The sequence below is a fragment of the Streptopelia decaocto genome (assembly GCF_964273445.1).
Source record: "Streptopelia decaocto genome assembly, chromosome: 4".
Lineage (NCBI taxonomy): Eukaryota > Metazoa > Chordata > Aves > Columbiformes > Columbidae > Streptopelia > Streptopelia decaocto.
Window position 1 is genome coordinate 7,155,527 of NC_138658.1, and position 24,582 is coordinate 7,180,108.

Genomic DNA, 24,582 nt, shown 5'->3' on the forward strand with positions numbered 1-24,582 from the left:
AGCAGCGGTCCCTCACCGCCGTGTTGATACCACCCCGTCCCGAGACGCAGAGGAGGGTTTTTATTTGTTTCTGATGGACAAACTCGGGAGGTTTGTCCTTTTCCCAGGCAATTCTTCCCTCCCCACCCCCAAAAACGCCGCTGGGCTGTTTTAAACAAGCAGCTCTTCGGGACGCAGCACCCAGGTTTCTCACCGCACGTAGGCATTTCGGTATCATAGAAAGCCGATAGCCACGGCACACACCCACTCTGTTTACCATCGCCCGGCTCCGCTATTCCCTGAAGTTGCCCAGCTTGCTGAAATATGGTTACATATGCAAACATTATCTCCCAATTGTAACCTCATTTTCTGCTCTGCTGGACAGCGTGACCAGCATTTGTCATCTTGCCGCCCCCGCCCGCCACATCATTCATGTGTCTATAATTGTCATCAAGATGTGGCATGTCAGCAGGACTCCCGCGTCCGCTGCTCCCCATCTCCACGCAGTCACTCAGGTAACAAACCCATAATCTCGCCCTGTTTTCATGATGGTTGAATTACACATAATTGTTTCTGCACAGTGATTGATTTCTGCCTGAATAGAGACCTCTGCCTTTTTTCAATGCGAGCGAGTGGCAGCCAAGTCTCTCCATCTAGGAGGAGGCAGCAGCCTTTGAAGAGATCAAAGCCAAGGCCGCGAGCAGTTGTGCGCCCTGGGAATATGGAAAGCCTTTATGCTCTCAACCCCATTTCCAACATCATGTTGGATTGCAGCTGCATTACATTCTGCCAGCATTCTTAATGCTTTTAGTATTGACTCTGACATCACCGATAGCTGTTTTAAAGTAACAAAAGCTGAAGGATGACTTATTTTCACAACTCCGTAATTGGAACATGCAAAGTTAGGGGAAGGGAGCATTTGTTTTTAATCTGAGATACAAAAGAAAGCACAGAAAATTATATAAGTTCCCTAAAATTAAAAACACGTTTTTCATATGGAAAGAACAGAGGGGGCATTTTTATAGCCTAGACCACACAAAATGAACTGATTATGCACATGCTTTTTCAAGCCTAAGGGCTGAAGTAAAAATACGATTGGGCAAGCGAGTCAAATTGGGAAAAAATATCGCGACCCACGGTACGTTTAGTGACTTTTAGCACCTGATGCGAGGCGAAAAATAATGCAGGTGCCCAGGCTGTTGCCTTCCCTTTGCAGCTCCTTGTAGCAAACCGATAGTGGTTCACTAACCCTAAACCAGACACATGGCAAACGAACACTAAATCCCTATTAATTATCTAAAAAGATAAATAATGATCTAAAAGCATAAAATAGCACAAAGCTTCCACTAAGACTCCCTCTCCTCCAGACAGACAACTCTTAGGCTGGCTTAAAATTACTCTTGTCACAATATTGTTTTGGGGGGCACCCAATGCTCCCACGCTCCTCCCCTCCACTCATCTGGCTTCACTAGTGAAAACAAAAGTAAATCTCTATCAAGAATAAGGATAAGGAGGATGTAAAAAGCACTAAACAGGGAGGGGGCAGCAGCTGAAGCACTCACTGGCCAGTCTGAGCACCACTGCTACTTCGACAAATATTTTTATTCATGCTAAAACCACTGAATAGGAGCTTTTAAGAGCAGTAATTTTGAAATATGGTAGCTGCCACTACAGCGTGCAGAGCGGTGAGGAAGAATGTGCAAATAAAGAATAAGCTGTAAAGAATTAAACATTATAAGCTGTAAAGAATTAAACATTATGAGCACCCATGTATTAGCAATAAAAATAATTTCCTCTTAGCCGTATCGGTTTTCTTCTGCTGTTCTAACTCTCCTTTTTTTCCCTGTAGTCATTAAAACCCTGACTCAAAGACAACAGCGAAGGGATCTGCCCTCCCTCCCTGTGGACACAGAGCTTATGTCCCTGTCATTTCAAGGCTGCGAAACTGTCTCGTTTCTACTTTGACTGTTCCTTAACACACACAAACCATACTGACGCTGAAACTAGAGCCAAATGTAGCAAGCTCTTTACCAAGATGTAAAAGCTTATGTTTTTTTAGTGGTATTAATACACTAGTCTTTTCTGTGCTAATCCAAGGTTTGGGGTTTCCCTCGCCTCTATGCTCCTGCCATCCCCAGCATATTTACTGCTTCCTTTGCACAGCCTGCTTGCTTAAATCAGGACTAATTCTTTGTGGCTCTGGTGTTCACTTTGATAACCAGAGGGATGCTCATAAAGCAACACTGAGGACAGAGCGGCAAGATACAGAGAGCTGGAGCACTCGCTGTAAATAGAGGAATCTGCTGCCATGTCGGCAGGGCAGCTAATTCAACTTCTGCCTATCCCACAAGGAGTCTCAAGTATCTGGAAATGAATGTCAGCCTCCACAAACTGAGCAAGCAACATGTGTAGTATTGCAAAGGTCTCCAAAACACTCACCACTACGAAGAAACAGCAGCAGAGCCATCACCTTTATATGATGCTGCAACCCTGCCTTTTGGCGTCAAACCATTACTGTGATGAAAATGTCTGTTTTACTGTAATTACCGCTTATTTCCCCTTGCAGGGACTTTCATGTTCATTTGCAGAGGACTCACTTGCTACTTGATACTTTTGCCTGAAAGCTTGCTACTTTTTTTTTTTTGTGCAGCTATTCACTGAACTTTAAGAGACACCATCCAGCCCAAAAGAGGCAGGTGAAGTTGGTCAGCCAGGTTTTCATCCTGCACTGCCCACCACATCTACGTGCACAGGCAGCTCTCCGTGCCCAAGCAGAGGCACAGCTTCTCATGCAGGATTTTTGGTGACCTCAATAGGGACAGCCAGGGGACGCGACAACAAACCTCACCAGCTCCTTCAACACTGATCCCTGTAAAGCAATGACCTGCATGACTGCAACAAACTGAGTTTTAGGTTGGGCTGTGGTGCCGGGGGATATTTGGTTGCCAGCTGTGGCCGTTATGCATAAGCTGAAGCTACAGAGCTGTGAAGAAAAAGGAAAACACCATGGATGATCAGGGTAAGCCCAGGGAGGCGACGCCACCGGGGCACGCTGCTCAAGAAACACAGAGCTGGGGTGCAGAGAGCACAGGCTGGGCATACATTAAAGAAGCAGGTATTTCAGGATGCTCGGAAAGAAATGGAAAGCCTCCAGCTTCAAACCAGCCAGCACCCCCTTGCAAACGGCTTGTCCCACCAGAAGCTGCTGAGGCGCGGGGCATGGACATCGCCGAGGCCACGGTGGGTGCCCGCCGCGGCTGGAAAAGGAAGACAGGTGTCATCGCTGCCGAGACGCCATCCCAAAAAGGCGGCTTTGAGAAGCAGCTGAGCAAGGGCCTCCCAGCCCCATGGTAAATGACAAATGCTGCACCACGCCGGTGCCCTGGGGACCTGGCTGAGAAGCCCTGGTCACCAGTTCCCAGCGCATTGAGTGCAAGAGCCATGAATTAATGGTGGCTTCCCGGGAGAGGGAGTGCATCGTTCTGGTTATCTCACTGCGTTTGCACTGAATTTCTGAGATAGGGACCGCGACAAGAGTGGTGGGGTGCAAATAACAACCCTGAGGGCTGAGCCCATTACTCCCGTGGAGGGAGAGCAAACTGAAAAGAGAGTGGGAAAATACATGTGCTGCTGCAATGGCAGGGAGGGAAAATGAGAAAAAGTCTGATTTTTGACAAAAAGTTTTTAAACTAATTTTCTTAAGCCCCTCTTTGCTTTTACTTAGAAACTTCAACATGATTACTTGGTCCTGAATTGAAAGGTTGGGTATGAAACACAGACACAGCCAGCATGGACACCAACATTCTTTGGCACTGGCTTTAATCCTCTCATTCCCTCCCATCATGCACATCCAAGTTTTTACTTTCTCAGACTTTTGGTTTGTTCTCATGAAAACAAACAAACAAACAAACAAACCTACAACCCAAATAATATATCTGTAAAGGTGAGCTGTATTCCAGGTGGGTTCCTGAAGCAAATGCGGAAAACGTGTATTCTGTTCCCATCTCTGCCACCACCTTCCTCCAAGTCTCTGAATAAACGTTGCTTTTTCAGGTCCTCATTTGCAGAAGCCTCCTCCCACCCTGTGCCTCTGCTTTTGGGAGCAGGGTGAGGGGCGGCAGGGGACATGACCCCCCCCAGCAGTGCCAGTGTGGGTGCCTGGGATACCTCCCGGGAATCTGCCGGCAGCCACCGACGCGCTGCAATTTCCACGGGTCACGTCCTCACGCTAGACTCGACGTCGGGTAATTATACACAGAATTTACCTATTTCATGCTTAATTGCACAGGAACAAACTTTTGCTCCACCCCCAAAACAGCTATAACCTACCAGCAGCACTCGCATTACTAAAGGCAGCTCTCCCAGTCCCGGCTTAACTCCCGAGGCTCAAATCTCAGCCACTGTCTTAACCAGCCACCCCCTCCTGGGAGAACCCACAGAGCCCAGCAGAGGAGAGGGGATAAAGGTAATACGAAAAAGACCAACGTCGGCCCATGGGTGAAATGCTGCCCCAAGATGAAAAATGTAAGACCCATCCACAGGCTCTTCTGCTGCCTGAATCTGAAAAAATGCTTTGTCCGGTAGACGTTGGCCAGAAAGATTAATTTAATGGAGAAGGGCATTTTTTTTGTGCAGCGAGCACAACTGTTTAACTAACTTAATGTATTTACTAGGAGTCCTGGAGCTAGAGCTGGAAGACAAGCTCTCCTCTGAAATCTCTTTCTCCGAAAAAGTCTGCCCGTGCCTCAAACACAAGGGTTTCTGAACCGGCCTTTATTAAACCACATTTCCCAACTGAGTATTTATTGTTCTCTCCCATTAGCCTATAATATTCTCATTTACACACATATCACTGGAAAGAAAAAGGAAGTAAAGGAAGGATTTAAAGTCACAAATACAGAGGGGGAGCCTTCTACACAAGTTGTTTTGGGAGGGCCCTTGAATTAAAAATGTTTCATGCAAAACAGCATTTTGACCAGCGCCTCTTAATATTTCCTTATTACAAAGTACGAAGTCATCTTTTACAGGCCACTCCAATAAGAAGCTTAATAGTTGCCAGTGTAAAAAGAACCCAAACCATTTTGCAATAGTGCTGTCAAAGTGTCTCAGGAGTTGCCTCACAAATTAGCATTTTTTTACGCTTCTCCTATTCCAAGTTTTCCTTCTGAAGATTTACATCTAAAACAGGATCTCTGCACTATTATCTTAGAAATATCCTCAAAATAACGGAGAGAGAACAAAAAAAAATCTCAACAAAACCAGAAAAATCCGCACACTTAAAAGCTAAGCTTTTTAAAGTTTGATTTCCTTTTTCCTTTCAGTCCTGCACAGCTTCCTTCTCTCCCTATACCCGGGGTATTTAAGACATGAAATAATGCATGAGAGAGAAGGTTTTGAGTAACAAATTTTCCAAATCCAACATGCTCGGTTCAAACGTACTTTTTAAGCTGAATTTCGCTTGTGTGCAGGAGGAAATCGGGCGGTAAAGGACAGACACAAATACAACGCAGCATGCACAGGAAGCTTTAGGGGCGTTCTCCAGGGTAAATATCATCAAATATCCTCAAAAGCTTCCCCAGTGCCGGTTTGGTAAGCTCACTTTTCCTCTCCATGCCGATCCCTGGAGGGGATCTGGGCACGCTGCAGCCTGTCCCACTGCCCTGGGCCCCTACACCTGACCCTCACCCACCTGCTCCCAAAAGCTCCTCAAGAGGCTGAACTTGCATGTGTGTTTCTATTTGGAAGAGGAGGACCCGTACGTGAACCATCTTTACTCTTCGCAGGGATTAATTCACGTGCAGACGTTGAAGGGAGAAATCAGTCTCCCTCAGTTCGGAGGGGCACGTCTACTTCCCTGCTTCACCTCAATTTTTCTGTAACAAGGGTTTCTTCAGTTTAAGAAACAGAAACGCCGCCAACCAGGCTGGAAGGAGCAGCACACAATGAAACAAGCTGCCACAAACCCTCAACGGAGGAGAGGGCGCAGATGTGAGAAGGAAGCCGCTTCGTAAAAACCGAATTTGGAAAGCTGCGAGGGGGAAAGATGCACTAAGGTGCTGCTTTATGGGATGGCTGCCTGGCATGTAACACAGGTCAGAAGTGGGAATCCAGCTCACCACGGGGGTACATTATGCGAAACTGCAAGGAACACAGTACAGGATTGGGGATGGGGGGGATAGAGCGCAACCAAAAACACAGTTACCGTTTGTAACTGCAGCTTCCTAAACCTGATACAGCACCAGTCAAACTTCAGAAACTAGAGACCCTAAACAAATCACTGGATTGTGGCTTTTTAACAAAGTAAACACAATTGCACCGCTGGACATAGTTTATCTGCATTTTAGCCCATCACCAGGGAAAAGACCTTCTCCCCAAGTACCGTCTGCATTTGACAAGTGTTGACACCTTTAATCGTCACTTCCACGTTTTGTACTTTTTTTATGCTATACAAAGCTTGCCAATGCGAGATTTAGGGGGGATGAAGAAAGATCAAGGCAAGATGATATGCCAAAACTGCGGAGAGACAACAGACGTTCACAAAGATAAATCTCTGAGGCAGTTTTCAAATACAGAAGGAGGCAGAAAATTGAAGAATTAGAGTCTTGTAGCATAGCTAAGTGACCAGTTACTGGGACAGAGCGTTGGCTCTGAGCAGCCCGTGTCACTAGGACCCCAACCAGAAATACAGGGCCTACAGGAAGAGCTTTGTAGGGCTCACAGCTTTCCACCGCCGAGGCAACAAAACTGCCCAACAGAAGCCCCATGTTCACCTCCTCTGTTTTTCTGGACGTATGTGACAAATCAGACCATTTCCAGACTGATTTTCTTTGGACAAACCCTGCGTCCCCATCCAGAGCTCCGTTCAAAGCAGCCAAGGGGGGAGCTGAGCTGCCACCAGCTTCGTTCGAAGCTCCAGCACTTTCTCAAGGTACTTCGTGGCAAACACGTGCATGGAATCCCAGGCTCTGAAGGGACTTCTCCCCCGTGCACCAGGCTGGGTGAAGCAGCCCGGCCTGCTGGCTTGTGCGGTGCTGTTTGAAGTACAGGGCTACAGTGCTGAAAGGGCTTGGACAGACAGACGCCTTTGGGAATTAACTGCTCTCTGGCTTGCCTGGTAATTCCCAACCAAAGCGATTCTCTGTTTTACGTGTTACAGATGGTGACAACAGCACACTTACTTTTAAAGTTTAACTGCCCATTTTATAAATATTCAATCAGAGCCTCGTAACTTTAAGTTCGTAATTCGTGCTGACAAAGCTCATTCTATTGATTTTATGCCTTGATTTCATCTATACCCACAGACACTTAAAGAAAATAAACAAACGCCTAATCGACTTCTCAGCCCCATGAAAATGCTCTTCTACACGAGGGATTTGGTATCTCTGAAGATCACAGGTGAAGATATTCTAGGTCCTTCATCTCAAGCTGAAGCATCAGTGAGCAACACCACTGCCAGAAGCCAGCGAAGGCAGGTACTCCTCAGGCAGTTCAGACCACTTTTCTTCCCCTTTAGGAGAACAGGCAATCCCCCGTTGATTAGCACAGTCGGCACACACGTTACCTCCCTCTTGCACTTTCAGCTCAATCCCAAAGATTCAATGAATACGTTTTTATTTAAGTGCTCAATCACTTTCTTGCTGAGAGGACAGATTCCTTTGAAGTGGGAAACCCAAACTAAATAAACATATCCACAAGATCCAAGTCTCGAAATAGAAGCCATTGGGTTGCTAGATTAACTTATTCTGAATGCAATTTTCTTAAGTGAATCTAATGCTCACGAAGGGCCGGAGTGACAGAGACACTAATCCCCGGCTGCCTGGGCAGGAGCTGCACGCCAAACAGCTGCGTCCCGCAAGAAGGGACCAAACCCCACGGCCAGATGAGAACAGTCTTCACGCCAAACGTGCCTTATGGCCAAAAGCAGCTTAGCCATGACTGCCTGCTAGCCAAGACAGGGGCAGTTTGGGGTAAATGGGAGTCATTCGCACACAACCGGAGCATCACAACACATGGCTTCCCTGCAGCGGTGGGGAGGACACACGCCGAGGACAACCTGCCTCCACCAGGTCGAGGGCCCGCAGACTGCCCGGCTTCACAGCAGCGTTTCCCTCAGATGTGTCCGTCTGTGCAAGAGCAACGGGGGAGATCACAGCGGGCCACACAGCGCACAAACCTCAGGATGCAAAATGTTCAGCGTCCATATTAAAGGATGCTCTCACACGTGTGTCATCTTCTGAGAGACACAGTGTTTTACTACTAGCAAAAAAAGCACATGCTTTAAAGGGATTTCAGAAATATTACACCCGCAGTAAAAGGCTGTTGTATGGGTTATTTCCTTCCTGTATCAGAAGGAGTTTTGCCTAACTATAAACAGAAGTTAAGTACTTGGGAAGAGCAGCCCTGCAATACCCAGGCTTTTTGACGCCTGCAGCCATGCAGTGCTGCAAGTATCTAGAAAAAGCCGTTTCCTTTTTTGATGCCTGAACCTATGGAGCTTCACGCTTTCTTCTTGAGCCATATCGTCCCTGGCACTCGCAGCCTGTAACAAGCTATTAAGATTTTTTCTGCCTGGTATTAAGTTGGAGAAGAGGTGGCAGAGCACCAAAACAACAGGAATGACATCTTGCTTTTAAACTGCCTTAAAATGAAAGTGGCAGCTCCACCTTCTACAGTTTATATTGAATTAGTTCCTAGATATATAGCTAAAAAAGCAGATTTAGGACGTGAGCATGCACACATATCGATACACAAATATATAATGAGTGGGGTTTTTGATTGCGCTGCCCGTGCAACGCATTTCTTCAGGCACAAACCTGGGGTTGCAGGAGGAAGGAAGAGATGTGCAACAGGACCACAGCTGCCTACGGCCCTCGGAGCATCCCGCTCCGATGCCAACTCAGGAATTACTGCAAAGCTTTCTGATGGGTGAAACGGGAGCGGGAGCTGAGGCCCAGCATCTGTGCCACAAAGCCCGTTCCATTTTGGGCCTGGGAGCTTTCAGCCGATCAAGGCTTCCAGCAAGTGCCTACGATTGCACAGTCAGCAGAAGCCGGCTCTCAGGAAGAGGTAATATTATGAAAAATCAGGTTCACGTCCTTCTGCAGTTGGATATGCTAGCTCTAACACTCCCGTACATTCCCCTAGGGGTCCCAAAAATTCCCCACAAGCAAGTGAACCAGCCTGCTTTCAGAGAGACAGCAAGATGTAGCTAGGGAAATAAACCCCTCTTACTGAGGCTCTGTAGCCACTCGTTCTTGCTGTTTCTACCCTCATCCTTCCTCCTTGCTCTTTCTATCCCCGTCCTTCCTCTTGTCCATATTACCTGCAAGATTTTTCCTGGAACATTAGCTCTTCAAGACAGGACCTACGTCCATACCCCATGCCAGGCAGAAGCACACAAGGAATATCCAAAACTTGGGCAAAGTAGGGAGGTCCTGCGTATAAACATTGTTCCTTGCATTCAAACAGTTTCAGCAGGATTCCTCATCATTTGCAAATGGATATGCTATGTGTTGCAAGTCCCTGTAAGGTGTTTACAAATTGTACCCTCCAACCTATTTAACACCTCCAGCTGCTATAAAGAGACAGTTTAACCACAAAGAAATAAGCCCAGACCCCAAGAACAGATAAGAACAGAAAAAAAGGGAGGTTGCAGATATCCTCTGTCTTCCCACAGAAGATTTAATTCACTGGGAAAGAGAGAGGAACAAAGACAAAATTATTTTATGGTTGAATTTAAGATAGAGACATTTCTTCTTCAGTCACCTCTTTTGTCCTCACATTCCCAACACAAGGATAAGAAAGGTTTGCTACTTCAAAACTGGTCTTGTTAAGGAAAAGGTAAGAAAAACCCACACGTGTTAGAAAACAACCGTCTGTCTCCATCTCCCATCTTCAGTACCGTCACGATGCTGAGAAACCACCAAAAGATATCTCGAGCAGACAGGATGCACGTTCACCAGGTGTCACTGCGGTTTTAGTACCACCATGTGCCACTTCTCCTGCAGCCTCCCAAACAAACTGCTTCGCTTTTTCACTTACTCACCCATCTGATAAGAACACCTACTGTGGTGCCAGGGCTGTAGCTGAACTTGTAATTAACACTCTCCCGCTCCTACAAATCTGACTTGTAAAAGGCAAATCGGTTGCCAGTAATGTAAAAAAAACTAAAAATAATTAAAAAAATAATAATAATAAAGAGTAGGAGTAGAGGAGACCACTCTAACAACAGCAGATTAGGAAAATTTGAAATCCTCTTCATACACCCTCTCCCCTCTAAAAGCTGCACTGAAATTACACTATAGTTTTCTCCTTTTAAGGCTTATTAGACAAGTTGTGTCTGACTGCAGATTTGTATTTTTAATTTTACAGAGCAAAGATGTAAAGCATTTTTTCTTTCCTTTTCTTTCCTATATGTGTTGGTGAAGGTAACTTTTTTCCCATTCCAAGGAAGCTTTGCTCTCTCTGCACTGGTGTAGCAAGCTGAGGCCACCTCCATCAGAGATGGTCCTGGGTCTGGCTGCCTTTCCCCCGGGTCCTTCCAAGGGCTTGTGCCGGGAGAAAAAAAGATTCAGCGCCCCAGGGCGGCTTTTTAATCCTGCCTAACACCTCCAGGCAACAGATGCATTAACAAGAAGCGGCTTTGTCATGCAAATGGCAGGGCCAAGGTACACACCGCAGGGCTGCTCCCCGCACAAATGGCGGGGGACTGACACCCCAGGGGAGACCTCCACCTTCAGGCCTTGCTGATCTTGGCTGCTCCTTGCCCCCCAGCCCTGGCACAGTCCCCCAAAACCAGGAGCTACAGCAAAGGCGGGGGGCAGCATTTGGGACCCCGCAAAGGTGAGCAGGCAGCAATGCAGGCGCCATGAGGCGAGTGAGCGTGTCATCTGGATGTGGCGTTTTGATCTCACACGCATTAAACCCCAGCTGTCAGCTAGGAGACTGACAAAGATTACAGTTCAATTAAACAAAAAAAAAAATTATTTAATAACTCAAGCGTCTAGCCTTGTGGTTAAACTGAAAGAACTCCAGGCTTATGTCAACATCGCGGCCCTGCAACAGCACTATTTTGCCGAAACAGCGGTGCTCCTCTAACATGCAAGAGCAACACTGAGCTACATTAGCCCCTCACATGTTCAGCAGGCAGCTTTACAATCAGAAAGCAGATGGATTTTCCCCCCTCCTCCCCTCCAATGTACCCGTGTAGGATGGTTCCTAAAGTACCTGAGCAGGCAGCCTCTGCAAGAAGCTGATATTTTGGGGTAACTATTTGAGATCAGCAAAGAGCAGCAGCCCCACGACACGCATACATGGAGAAAATCCTCAGTGAATAATTAAACTGGATTTTGTTGTTCAAACCAGCACTAGGGACTTTCTTAGCAAGGTAACATGGGCTAAAAAAAAGGCTGAAGTTTCCCTGTCCTCAAAAACCGGACAGGTTTGAGACTCGGTGACATCTCAAGAAGCTGCATCCTTTTCCCCACGATTCACCCCAACAGAAGTTTTCTGTAGAGCAGTGTTTACAACAACAAATATCAACAGACAGTGGTCATCATACCTCACCCTAAATGGCTGTAGGCCTCTGAACTGTAATTTATAAACAAACAAGGTCCTTTTTAAAAACAAAGCTGTGGAAAGCAATATATTGCAGGAATTTTGCATCTTTCAAACACAAACGGTGACATATAAAAGGGCAGATCTGTGTGTTTCCCAGTGCCAAACCGCCCTGTCATTCTGAATCCAAACATCCAGTTATCTAACATGCTTTTCTACTGTCAAATTACCAACACAGATCAGGCTCTCCCTTTTTTATTTTTGAAGACAAAAGCCACAATCCTGAAGAAAAATAAGAACGTCAGAGAGTAAAATAATGCCAGTTGTTTGACAGAGACCGCCAAGTAAAAATCTAAGAGGCAGTAAGACAGAAAACTGCTTTATCACAGGGAAATAACAGCATCCAACTTCTTGTATCACAGCACACACAAGTGCAGTGGCATTTTTTCAGCAGGATGCCTACAAGCTAATTTGCTTCCCACTCCACTCCAGTCCTACCCTTCCACAGCTCATTTTAACATTGCCCCTCCATCACTCTAGACATATACCAAAAGGTTTGCAAAAACATACGCGAATTGACTAATTAAAAGTACATTAAAATCCATCAAACATGCATCTACACCAATGGAAACAGAGGAATCGACCTCAAGTATCAGTACCCGCCACAACGTAGAAGAAAGCTGAAACTACTGTGTCACGGTTGATATTAATTCCTCACCAACCATTTCACAATTTGTGGCTGAAGATATGGAATATGTTTCAAAGCAATACTCCCAGATACTTAAAGCCTTCACGTAGAGAACTGATGGCAGAAATAAATATCAACCAGTAAAGAGAAATGCCATATATGAAGGCAAAAAAAAAAAATAGAGAATCTAATCTTTTCATCTTACTGACAAGCAACTTCAGCAGTTCTGCTTCCAGCCCTTCATTTTCCTCAACAAATGAAGAGTTCAAGCCAGAAAATTCACATCTGTCCCAGTCACTACAAAGACGGCATTTGCATCATTCCATCATACATTATCCCACAGTCATAAACCAGGGCTCCCCCCAACAAAGCCCCCAGCCCTGTTCAAAGGATGTCAGACGCTGCAGACGTTAATCTCAGCTTTTCCACCGCGGCTGCTACCAACACCTCTAAGAGCTCTCAAACTCCACTGGACGAAGGCTCTGAACAGCAGAAGCGCAACCTTCACCGCAAGTGAAGCCACCCAAAAAACCCCGGCGTGAACATGCACTGCAGACCGAACAGCAGAAAACCCAGCTCGCCAAAACCGGTCTTTGGAAGAGATAACTCACTGTTCTGGGGATGGGTGGCGACAGAGATCCATTAGGCATGTACGGGTCGTTATTCATATTTGGCATCATGATATACCCAGAATAACCAGAGTATGATGGTCCCTTGCTGTATAAGCCACTGTCTGGATGCTTTCCTATGGAAGAGGAAACAATGATTACATTATTCCCCACATACACATTTCTTGTGAAGTAAAGCACTTAAACAGGTACTGTGCATTCATAAAAAATGTTCTGCATGCAAACGTGTCCTTACTCATGGAAATTACCTCTGACAGAAAGTGATCCCCAGCAATTTGCAATAATATTTTTTTTAAAAGAGTTAATTCTTAAAGGACCAAGTACTCTCAGTGAGTAGTTTATGGTTAAAATATGGAATAGCCTCAGAGTAATCCGTTTATTTTGCTAGTCCCTGTTCACATCAAGGCAGGAAACATCAGCAATGGCATCACATTTCTCAAGAGCAGTTTTCCCCCATTTTATACATCCCTCTAGGATGTGTGGATTCAGAAGTATTGCCAGGACAGGTTCCCAACAGCATTGTTAGGAAAGCGAGGAACAGGGCAATGATAACTAGATATAATAATTTCCTTCTCTTGCTGAGCCACTGTGTACAGCAAACAATTAATTCTTGCCACACTCACCGGGAACAATTAGAGGGCAAGGGCTGACTTGGAAGGAGACCCTAACCATTTCGGGGGGGCTGCTGAACACACACAGCACTACAGTCAAGAGAGAAGCCAAGTGAGGGAGGCTATTTTGTAGGAAAATAAAGAATTTGGGTCCAGCTCCTGTAAAAAGGGGTGAATAGGTCTCCCATGTACATGACTGTTGACAATGATACTACTCAAAGGTGAGGTTTTAAGAGGATTCAAGGCTGAGAAGAAAACCATACAGAAGGGATCTCCTCCCCCTCACTGCCAAAATGCTGCGAGCATGTCCACTATTGCTTTTAGGCTGTTTAATGACCAATTTGGAGAACAGTCACTACAGAGTCCCGGAAAACACCAGAACTGAACTGTGTCTGTCTTTACATGGAATCTATGATCTGGTTTAGTTCGTGATGATAATTTTAAACATAATCTCCCATCCTTGACAGCACAGATTCTTTGTGTGTGTGTCCAGCTTCCTAACTGATATTCAACAAACTCTGTTATTTCCTCCGTCCTCCTTAATCAAAATTAACCAGCTGGTACACTAAAAAAAAAAATCAAGAGGTCTGTTCATGCTTAGATTTGGAAGCAGAGATTTAAGCAACAGACTTTGGCTATGGGGAAAAAAGCAATGAGTTTCTGAACATGCACAACTCGGCTGTGTTGTATGAGTGAAGAGATAGATGTCTTTTAGCTGATATCCTAAAAATAGTTATTTCTTCAGTGAAGATCCATTTGGCCTACTTATCAGTTTCTAAACAACTGAAATACCATTTGGTCACTCAAGATAAACGTGCTGCGCATTCATCTCCTTTTTAAATGCGTTTTGATAGAACCCTGGCATCCCCCTTCCCCAAAAGGTACTAAATTTATGTTTTAAAAAAAACCAAACTAAAACAAAACAAACAAGCTCCAGCTGGAGGACCGTGCGGAGGTTTCCAGCGGGACTAAGCGGGACAATATTGCAAGACAGGACCATGCGTTTCTCACCTTCCTCAGGGTGCTCTCTGCCTTTATCATGGTAGGAATCCTGCGCTTGGTTCTGCCTGGAAACCTGACCGCAGGGAATCCAGCACCAGAAAAGAAGAAGAAAAAGAAGAAACGTCATTGTATGGATGCTCATTTATTGATCACAGCACTACAGCTTCTTGTAGAAATAAAGAAGTTAAGGCAAGAGATAAGCATCTTTCTTTTCCCTCTTAAGTCACTTGGAAGGCAACTGTACCAGAAACATTCGTTTAAATGATGACCTTATGAAAGCACTGGTAACTATGGGGCTTTGCAAAGCATTTCTAGCAGAAGTGTTCTACATTAAAGAAAGGGGCTTTTTTTCTGGAAAACATTTGGAGCTTCGGCAGCCAAAACAAAAATAATAACGAAAATCAGGTTGCATCATTACCAGATCTTTAGGGAAAGAGGGAAAAAAAAATAAAGAAAAATAGGCAGGTTCTCCACTGACCCTGAAGTTCTCTTAGCGCCGGGAATTTCTTCCCAGTTTTATGCAAATCCCTTAAAGAGTTTACGGTTAATGCTCCAACCCAGCTGATTTTACCGACGAGATTCCATGGTTGCTTGAGGTCTAACACCACCGCACCGTCGGGGGACTCGCGGGAACTTTCTGGTCCCGGGCCGAAGCGCGGAGGGGGCCGCCCCCCAAAGCCCGACCCCGAGAGCGGAGGGGCGCGGAGCCCGCGCGGCTCTGCCCGCTGCCCCTCTGCAAACAGTAATTGGTGTGGGATGATTTTTTTTGGGGGGGGGGGAAATTCGTTAAATAGGAGTTTCCCCGATGCCCCGCCGAGGCTCCTTCCCTCGCTCCCTCCCTCCCGGCAGCGTCCGGCGCCCGTCGGCATCCCGCGCCCCCGCGGCCGCTCCGCGCTGCCCCGCGGAGCCCCCGCGGCCGCGCACCTCGTGCCCGTTGGCGCCGGGGGCGATCTCAGACTCGTTAACGAGGGAGGACTTGATGTCGGCCAGGTCGCCCTCCTCCTCGGGGTGGCTGATCTCGGCGAAGATCTTTTCCTTCTGGGGGTCCCCCTCGTCCTTGAAGGGGATCATCTCGTCGGTAGCGCAGAGCTCCGGGTCCCCCCCACCGCCCCCGGCCCCCGGCAGCTGCGGCATCCTCACGGCAGCGCGGCTTCTGCTGCGGCCGCCGGCCCGCCGCGGGAAGGGGAGCGGGAGCGGGAGGAGCAGCGGGGGGAGGAGGAGGAGGCAGAAGGAGGAGGAGGAGAGCGGAGGAGAAGGAGGAGAGAAGAAGGGGAAAAATCCCGTGAAGTCCTCGGGGTTGCTCTCGGCAGCTGGAGACCCCCTCCCGCCCGCCCCCTCGGGCTGAAGCACCCCCGCTCCCGCACGGCACCAGCACCCCAGCAAGCCTCGCCCCGCCGCGCCGCACAGCCGGAATAAGTCGAAATACACCCGCTTGTGTCCCGCCCGCCCCCAAGGACGGCGCCGGGGCCCGCCCCTCAGAAGCCCCGTCCCCCCTTCAATCCACACCCCCGGGGCCTGGGCTCACCCTGGAGGTGAGGGCAGAGGACCCCGCCCGAGTTTTGCCTCCGAGTGAAGTTGCCGCCACCCGGACTGGCCCGAGTTAAAATGGCTGGGGAAGAGCGGGCAGAAGGAGGGGGAGCCCCGGGGGACGGGGACAGCGCTGCCCTCGGCGCGCACCCACCGCGCCTTTGTCCGCCGCTTCGGCCGCGGCTCCGGGCACGCCTGGGCTCGGCTCGGCGGCACCGCGGGGGGCGGGGGAAAGAGGAAAAAACTGCCCCGGGAGATGAGGGAGAGATAGAACGGGCGGGGAGGCGTCCCCCCGCTCCCCTCCGCGCCCGCGGGCAGGGAGAAAAGTTGCCTCCGCGGAGCCTCCGCTTCCCCGGCCGCCTCCGCGCTCAGCGCCCGGCGCGGGACCGCCTGCCACAGCCGGCGTGCGCGGCGCCCCACGGGGGGCGGCGGTGGGGCGCGGAGCGGCGGCGGCGCAACTTCAGCATCGCGCCCGCCCTCCCCTCCCGCTCTCCCTCCCTCCGCCGTCGGGGCGGGGCGGGGGCGGCGGAGATGAAAGGAGCCGCCGCCGTGACTGACACCGCGCCCGGGTCGGGGGGGCCGGACGGCGGGGGCGGAGGGAGAGGGCCGGGGCCGGTGGAGAAGGGGGGTGTGGGGTGCGGGGCTGCCCCCGGGCAAACTTTGTTCAGGTTGCGCCGAGCAGCCTGTGTGTGTCTGTCTGTGTCTACATGTACATGGGTGTGCGGTCGTGTGCGTGCACTGCTGGTCCTCTTCCCCCCAGATAGGAGCCCGCTGAGGAGGGCAGAGGCACTCGCCGCATCTCCAAGCAGACAAACCTGCTTTTTCTGGGCTGCTTTGTGGAGACTTCCCCTTTTTTGGGGGGGCGGGGGGGTGGTGTTGCGGCCACATGGCGCTGCTCGGGAAAGGGGAGCGGGGGGAATGTGCGAGGATTTGCCCGGACGCTGCCCGCGCCCGCTTCGGACGAAGGGCAGGATTTACACATCGCCATTAGATTCAGCAAGTGCCCGGCAGGAATGTGTAGTAGCCCCCGAGCGACAGGGAAAAAAACAGCTGGGGTGAGCTCTCCCCTGCTTCAGACCGGGAAATGGTGTCAGAGCAGCAACAGAAATTCACCTCTCGCCCCGTCCCGTTCCGCGCTGCCCCGTTAGCTCCCGTGTGACACGGCATCTCCGCGGTGAAGGGTACACATAGATTAAAAAGATAAACAAAAAATAACAAAAGCAGGCGCTGCGTTTGGGAAACGTCAGGATCCGCAACTTCTTTTATTTTCTGACTGCGATGGGCGCACGTTTTGCAGGAAACAACTTCTCACGATTTTGGCATCGGAAAAGTGTGCTTCGTGCTTTGCATATGCCCCGCGAGGTTGCTAAACCTTCAAGCGCCGGGAGACGGAGAAAGGGGAACATGTGGATGCTCAATCCGTTTTCAGCAGATGCTGGCGGCGGCTCGGCTGGCTGGGACCCGGGCGGGCTGAGCCCGGCTCACCGCACCGCTGCTCCCGTCCCTGCATCCTTGCCCACGAACCAGTAATTAAAATCCAGCTGAGAAATGAGACCCACCAAACCCCGAGAAAAGGGAGCAGGTAGCGGGAAACGGGGGATGGACTTGTCAAGTCGAACAAGCGCGTAAAATATGTAATCGAGAAAGAAAGAAATTAGAAATGTAAACCCTGGGAATGGGCTTAATTGTGCAACGCTCGCCGGATGGAGGGAAAACCCCCTTTCTCCCGAAGGCGGCTGGAGAGAGGATATTGGGAAGCGATTGTTTGGCACACGGCAACTCGGAGATGGTTTGTTCGCGGAGATGCCGCCGCATCCCTCCCGCCCCTCTTCCCTTCTCCGGCTCTGGGCGGGCACCGGGCACCCGGGCCAGGGGAAGGTGCCCTGGTCCGCTTCTTTTCGGAAACTCCCCCTAAGGCGAGTGCCCGAGCGATGCAGAGCGCTCCCGCGACGGGACGGCCCGGCCCGGCCCGGCAGCAGGCGGGGGTCCCCGCCGGAGGAGCCGGCAGCGAGGCCACCCCTCTGTTTCATTACCGGGTGCCTCTGGAAAAGCAGCCTCCCCCCGCCCCTTCGCCATCCCAGGGTCTCCCCCTTCATGTGAGCTGGAGTTTTTCCCAGATCAGTTTTTGGTGGAAAGATTTTGAAGGCAGAAAAAGGCCGGGGTGGGGGCGGCGGGGAGGGGTGGGGGGGGCGGGCGGAGGTGGAGACCGTAATGATTTATGACAAGAGGATAAACTCAGGAAACCTCAACTCCAACGCCAGATTTGACTGCAGACAACACAAAGCTGTCGCTTTACTCGCAGTTCGAGGGGCTGGGGAGGGAGGCACGGCGTGGAGGGAAAGGCCCGGGGAAGGGAGGGTGACCCGCGGTACCCCCACCCGCGCCCGCCGGGAGCGCGCCCCGCCGTGCCCGCTGCTTGTCGCCACCGACCCCGCACCGGCTGCAGCGCGGTTTAGTACCTTAACAGCGTTTATTTTCGCGTTTTAGGTATTGGTTGGTTTGGGGTTTGTGTTGCGTTTTTTATTTTTTTCAATTTTCATTTTAGCTTTTGTTTTGTTTTGTTTTGTTTTTTTGGTTTTGTGTTGGTTTGGGGTTTTTTTGTGGGTTTTTTGTGCTTTTCTTTTTTTTTTTTTTTTCCATTTTGGACGTTTTTGCATTTTAGCTTTTTTTGGTCGCTTGAGCGGGTTTTGGCATTTTAGCTTTTTTTTTTTTTTTTTTTTCAGCGTTGTGAGGGACCGCACTTCAGTACTCCCCGGTCAGCCCGGCTCGCCCGTCCTCGGGGAGGGAACAGAGACGGGAAACGTGCCGCCGCTCCCGGGGCGGACCGAACATCAGCGCTCGGGGCAGCGGGGCGACCTTCGCAGAGTTTCCGCGGGGGTGATCGGGGAGAACGGGGCTCCCAAGGAGGACGCCCCCCCAGGGCGAAATAAACGGGGCGGGGGGGGGAAACACACTCGCGTGCAAAGCGCCGTCCGCCGCCGGCGCCCCCTATATAGGGGAGGGCGGGAGCGGGGCGGGGCGGCAGCGGCTTTGATGTCCCGCCGGCGGCCCCTTTCATCCCCCCTCCCCGTCCCCCTCGGGCCCTTTGTGTGACTAAATTTGGCAGGAGCATGGAGGCGCGCCAGGGCGCCCACGTGTGCGCCGAGCTCCCAGCTGAGCGAGCAAGGGTTTTCTTCCGGGTAAGGAGACAGCGGGGGAGATCAAAGAGTTTGGGGAGCTGGAGCCGAAATGTGCGGTGGAAATAAAATAGAAAATAATAGAAAAAAATATAAAACCCCTCCGCCCTGGACGCATGCCAGCCCGGAGGCATGGGCGAGAGCAGGGGAACGCTGCGCACATGGTGGGGAGGGACCGGCGGGAAGGAGCTGCTTTTCTCCGGGAGGGGAAAAGTAAATATTTTTGCAAGGGGGGTTGCAGTTATTTTTTGAGACGGAAAATAAAAAAAGAAAATCAACAAACCCAAACCCCAACCCTTTTGTTTAAAACCACCGGGCTGTGGAGCCAAGCGGGCTGTGCCTGGAAGAGCCGCCCCGACGGCACGTCCCTGCGCCCGGCTGGCCCGGGGCTGCGCGGCCCTGGGGGGGAAGCTCCTTTATATTGACGACAAACGAGCAAAAAGGCCTCCCCACCACCCCACCGCCCGAGAGGCCAGTGCCAGTTTGGAGGGAGTCTTTCTAGGCAAACCCTCCACGGGTTTGTCTCCCCCAGGGGGAAAATGTCGAGGGTGGCCCCCTGATGCGCTGTGGGGCAAGAGCCCTTTGTGGCACCCCACGCTGCGCCTTGTGGCTCCCCGACGGGACAGGAGTGCACCACGGCTTTTTTATGAGCTATGAGGTGCATGGGTGGCAGAGCTGGGGCGCGGGAATGGAGCCCCAGGGGACCCCACCACCACCCTGCACACCCCAGGCCCACAGGGACAGCCACCCACCTCTGGGTTCCCGCTGCTCCCCCAGGACTCCAAAGCACGCAAGAGGATGTAGGATTCCAAAATCTCTCAAATCAAGCTGCCACAGTGCCTTTTCGAGGCAATGTGACCAAATTATGCATGTTCCCCAGGTCTGTGTTTGCCACCCTATTTAGATAACATCCATGATTTATGTGCAAGTTGAATATATAGGCTGAATTCCCAAGTTCCTTCTGAAGCAAATAAATCCTCCTCCGTCAGGACGTGGGGCGAGCGGGGCGTAAGCAGGGATGTGACAATTAGCCCTGGGCTCTGCAGCGGTACCGCTTTGGTCTCCCGCTTGCTCGGCTGCTGTGCGGCACTGCCGGGGAGCCAGCCCTGGGCTGCTCAGGATGCACAAGTGTATTTAGAAATACGGACCTGTTCCTCACCTCTAAAACAAGGATAATACTACTAAGCCTCTTTTTCACGGTGTGAATAAATGTGATGTTGTGTATAAGAGGCTCGTGTGCTCCTCTGATAAATGTCGTAGGAAAAGCTGTAAATAACAGATCAGGATGGTTCTGGGGCAAACCCCAAAGCACCATCAGTCTTGTGTTCTACCAGGCAGACAGTCCCTTTGGCAGTGCAGTCCCTTTTCAGTGATTTTGCTAACGCAGGGTCCAGATAGCTGGTGAGGCTTTGGATTTGGGTCCAGGTTTGGGTTGCAGGTGCTGTGGCCTCCATCCCCATGACCCACATCCAACTGCTTGTCGGTGTGGGTCACCTGCTGTGGTCTCCAGACACTGCTGGGGCTGTGGGGTCTTGGATGATGAAGCAATGATGCCAATCCGCGGCAGTTTTGGGGGAGCTCAGGCGGGGGTGATGTGGGGAGGATTTCTCACCGCGTGTATCATCCTTGGTAGCTAAGACAGCTTCTTTCTCACAGTCCGTGTTTGGGCGAAATCAAGAGGACACTGCCGAACGAAGGGAAGAGCTTCATATCTGCTGCAGATTTGTGCGTGGAACGGAGGAAAAAACAAAAAGGGAATAATGTGTGCTGGTTTTGAAAACCAATTTATTATGACTCTTTATGAAATGCGGACTCATTTTTTAAAATTATAACAAAGGGCATCCTGACTATGTTTCTAGCAGCTATATCAAAGAGTAACTGCACTTCTCATTTAAAGCTACTTTGAAAGAGATCACATGTAATAGGTATTAGGATATTAAGAGTGTATATATGCTTTTTGCTTTTTAATTTACACATCCAGCTTTCCAGTTCTGGGATGCCATTAATGTTCTTAGCTCAGAATTACTCTATTTAAAGAGCTAGGTTTTCTTAGCCCTTGCGACAACATGGGCTTTATGAGATTTGAGTGGGCAAATCTCACCAGTGCATTTTTACTGTAAGAGCTTTTGTTTAGAGGAAGGCATTGGTGGCTCAGATCTCACAAATATGTTATCTTATTTTGAGATTAAAATAGTTAGCAGTTCAGGGGCTGCTTTCTTTTTCATCGTTTAAACACAAGATAAAATACAGGGGAAGTGGCATGGTTTGTTCAAATAAAGGGTGACATGAAGTAGCTTGTGAACTAACCCTTACAGTGTCATTGCAGGGTTATTCTATTTCTGATGGCTCATCAGATCAGATAATCCACAGCATGTGGATAAAAGCGGAGGGAAGACTCAGAGTCAGAACCAAACCCAGAAAGCCACGCATGGGAGAATGCAAAATGCGAGGTTAATATATTAAAGGTAAGACCTGAAAAGAGCATAGCAACTCACTGCCCCCCAGCAGGGATTTTTAGGCTGGGATTTTTGAAAGGACCAAACAGATGTTCAAAGGGAGTAGAGTGCTACATCCCCGAGGGGGCCTTTGAAAATCCAAACTTCAGTAGTTTTGTTGGACTCTGCATTTATGAGAGATTCTGGCTGAAGAAGCGTGTTTTAGTTGCAGAGCAGCAGTTTTCCCATCTACGTCAACATTTTCTACTTTCTTAGAGGTGGAAGTTCCGCTCCTGAATAAATAAAAGTTATATGTGGCCCAGAAGGAATGAGATTTTCTCCATACCCAAGAGCCAGGATGCTGTACCCAGGGGCAGGGTCCATGGACACACTGTCAAAGGCACCTCTGACCACATCCTGCTTCTGCTCCTTTGGACTTTCGCTCCAAAGTGCTGGTGCGTCTCTCACGCTGCGACTTTTTGGATGAACCATAGAAAGGCACCAAGGGGCTTCTTCCAGGGGTTTCACGCACACATTCTCAGAAGCCTCACGCTGAAAATGCTTATTTCTATTGGTACTTGCTTGTACAGTGCCAAATTAGTATCTGTAGCCCTTGAAGTACGTGACGTACTTTGGGCAGGTCATCCTTCTACAAAAGCCCTTGGCTATAGCTAGGCCTATATTGGAGTTCAACTTAAACCAATTGGTAATATTCTGCCAAATACATAACAAACATGCAGAGCTGAGTGTGCACCAGCGTTTCCCCCCAGCTTTTGAAAGGCGGCCGTTCCCTTTCTGCGCTCCCAACAAAATCAAAGCATCTCGTAATCCCTCACTTGTTTTTAAGTGACAGTAGTCCTCTGTGCCCTGTCAAATATTGCCAGCAGAAGCCTGGTAGCTCCAGACAAGGTCCTTTGAAAGAGGTGGGAGGGGAGGGAGGCTCCGCGGGCAGCTTTCCAGCGGCAGCTGTGCACTAATGGCATGGGAGTGTGGGAGGCTTCTCCCGGGTTAGTAAGACAGTTCAGCAATGCAGTGAATGTGGGCTCCCAGTGCACGACTCCTATTTAGTTTTCTACAATTCTTTGACCCCTGTCTGACCAAGTCTGTCTCACATACGCAGCTGGACGGGGAGGGGAGAGCAGCCGGGGATCTCGCTGCGCTCGGAGAAACGCGTGGCACTCCCTCAGGGGAAGTGTTTGAGGCGAGTAACGAGGTGGCGAATTTTGCTTCTTGCCGAGGAAGTTATTTGGAGGTGGGTTTTATTTTGAAGTACCATCTCTTTCTTCCCAATGGCCATTAATTTGCCCGATGGAGGTATTAAACAGTAAAAGCTGAATGCCACTCAAAGGTGGTGGTGATTGCTAGGGAAGCGCCAAAAGAAAGTTAGAAACTTGCAGGAGTCTGGAATATTCTTCAGAGCCATGTCACCTCAGCATTGCAGCTTCATGGTTTTGAGTCTAGTAACAATCCAAAAATACGTGTATTCGTGGTGTGTGGAGTACAGAGAAGCACAACGCATGGGGACAGCAGTTGGGGCTCACCTTTTGATGAAGAGCGAGATCAATCTCAGCTTGCAATTGAGAATTTCTCTAAGGATGAGGGAACTAAAGGGATGTGAGCAAAAGTCCTGCAGGTATGGCTGGGTTGTTAAAGTGGGGCAAACCGCCCACACAAGGAGGTTTTGGTCAAATTCTGCAGACCTTGATTCATAACTGTGCTGGAGCAGGGACTTATAGATGAGACCCTGAGCTGAAAAAAAAGAGGAGGATGACATTAAAAGCAGTGTGGAGTAGAGGAGAAAACCATAAGTGAATGGTTGCACTTACCGTCCCAAAATTCCCCATGTGGTGCTGGCCTGAGCCCACTTGTGGTTCCTGCTGAGTTCAGCCAGAGCTGTGGGTGCTCAACCCCATGGGAATAAGCCCTTCCTAAGGAGGAGGATGGTTTCTGCCCTGCTGGAGAAGGTAATGAGAGGAGGGACCTGTTGAGAGCGGCCAGACGACTTGCTGAGGGTTGAAACCAGACAGGGTCCAGACCGTGGCTGTTGTTGCCCATCTGCCATGTCAGCCCGTTACGCCGTGATTGATCATCAGTGTTTGGGCTTGCACATCTCCGCAGAAAGCCGTGTTTTCTCCCCGCTATGTTCCTTACCTCCTCTCCTGCTTCGTGCTGGCCAGAAGGAAGGACAAACTGCAAAGCTTGCGTATCTGGGTGAGCCTCTAGCAGCCTTGCCCACCCAGCAAGGCTTTTCAACAAAACAAGGGACTCTAGCTGGTAATACTCTTCTTGGCTAAAATACTTTATAATAATAACTTTTACTGATTTCAGTATGTTTTTACACAATGTGTAATTAAATTATGAAGCTCCTTGCTGTAAGATGTTATGGAGGCCGAAATGATGAATGGATTCAGAAAAGGATTAGGCAAATTCATTTTGGCTATGAAACATGACTGGTCGGATACAATCTCCAGTTTAAGAAGTCCCTGAACCTCCAATTGCAGGCAGGCCTTCCAGGCACAGGGAAGGTAGCACAGCAGAGGAGGAAAACCAAAAACGGCAGAAACCCACCCAAACGCATGCTGTGATGGAAAAGTCAGATGTCTGCAATCCAATCTAACTTAAATGAGATTTAATATATCAATCAAGAGGATCACCTTTTTTTTCCCCTTCAGAATTTGGATTTGCAGCATGCCGTCAGTCACTGGCCTCAAGCTATAACCAAGATTAATACCAGCTGATGTGCGTATGCCGCTACTATGTTGATAATGAAATAAAACTTTCCCTGGTTTATTTGTCTGTCCCTTGAGGAATTCAGTCTTTCAGACCTCTCTCGCAGCCAAGACTACTTTTTATAACGTTTATTTATGTTTGCTGGCCATGAAGCATCTAAATAGTGTTTCATAAAACAAAATCTTTACACAAGAAAGATCAGAAGTGTTGCATGGTATTTATATTTCTTTAAAGAAGGCATCATTGGCA

The 24,582-nt window shown here is 49.3% G+C and overlaps 1 protein-coding gene across 5 annotated transcripts in view; it reads right to left on the minus strand.

Moving 5' to 3' along the window:
- The window catches only part of LEF1 (lymphoid enhancer binding factor 1), a 68,190-nt gene extending 51,783 nt beyond the window's left edge, over positions 1-16,407 (minus strand). For 3 of the 5 annotated variants that reach the window (XM_082051945.1, XM_082051946.1, XM_082051944.1), the window contains exons 1-3: positions 15,390-15,837; positions 14,475-14,538; positions 12,835-12,968 (exon numbers count right to left, since the gene is read on the minus strand). In XM_082051945.1, coding sequence (XP_081908071.1) covers positions 12,835-12,968; positions 14,475-14,538; positions 15,390-15,599 — 408 coding nt within the window. In that variant the 5' untranslated portion in view covers positions 15,600-15,837. Of the gene's footprint in view, positions 1-12,834; positions 12,969-14,474; positions 14,539-15,389; positions 15,838-15,990 lie in introns of those variants that run through there. The other 2 variants (XM_082051943.1, XM_082051942.1) reach the window with 2 other exon arrangements.
- Between the last annotated feature and the right edge of the window lie 8,175 nt (positions 16,408-24,582).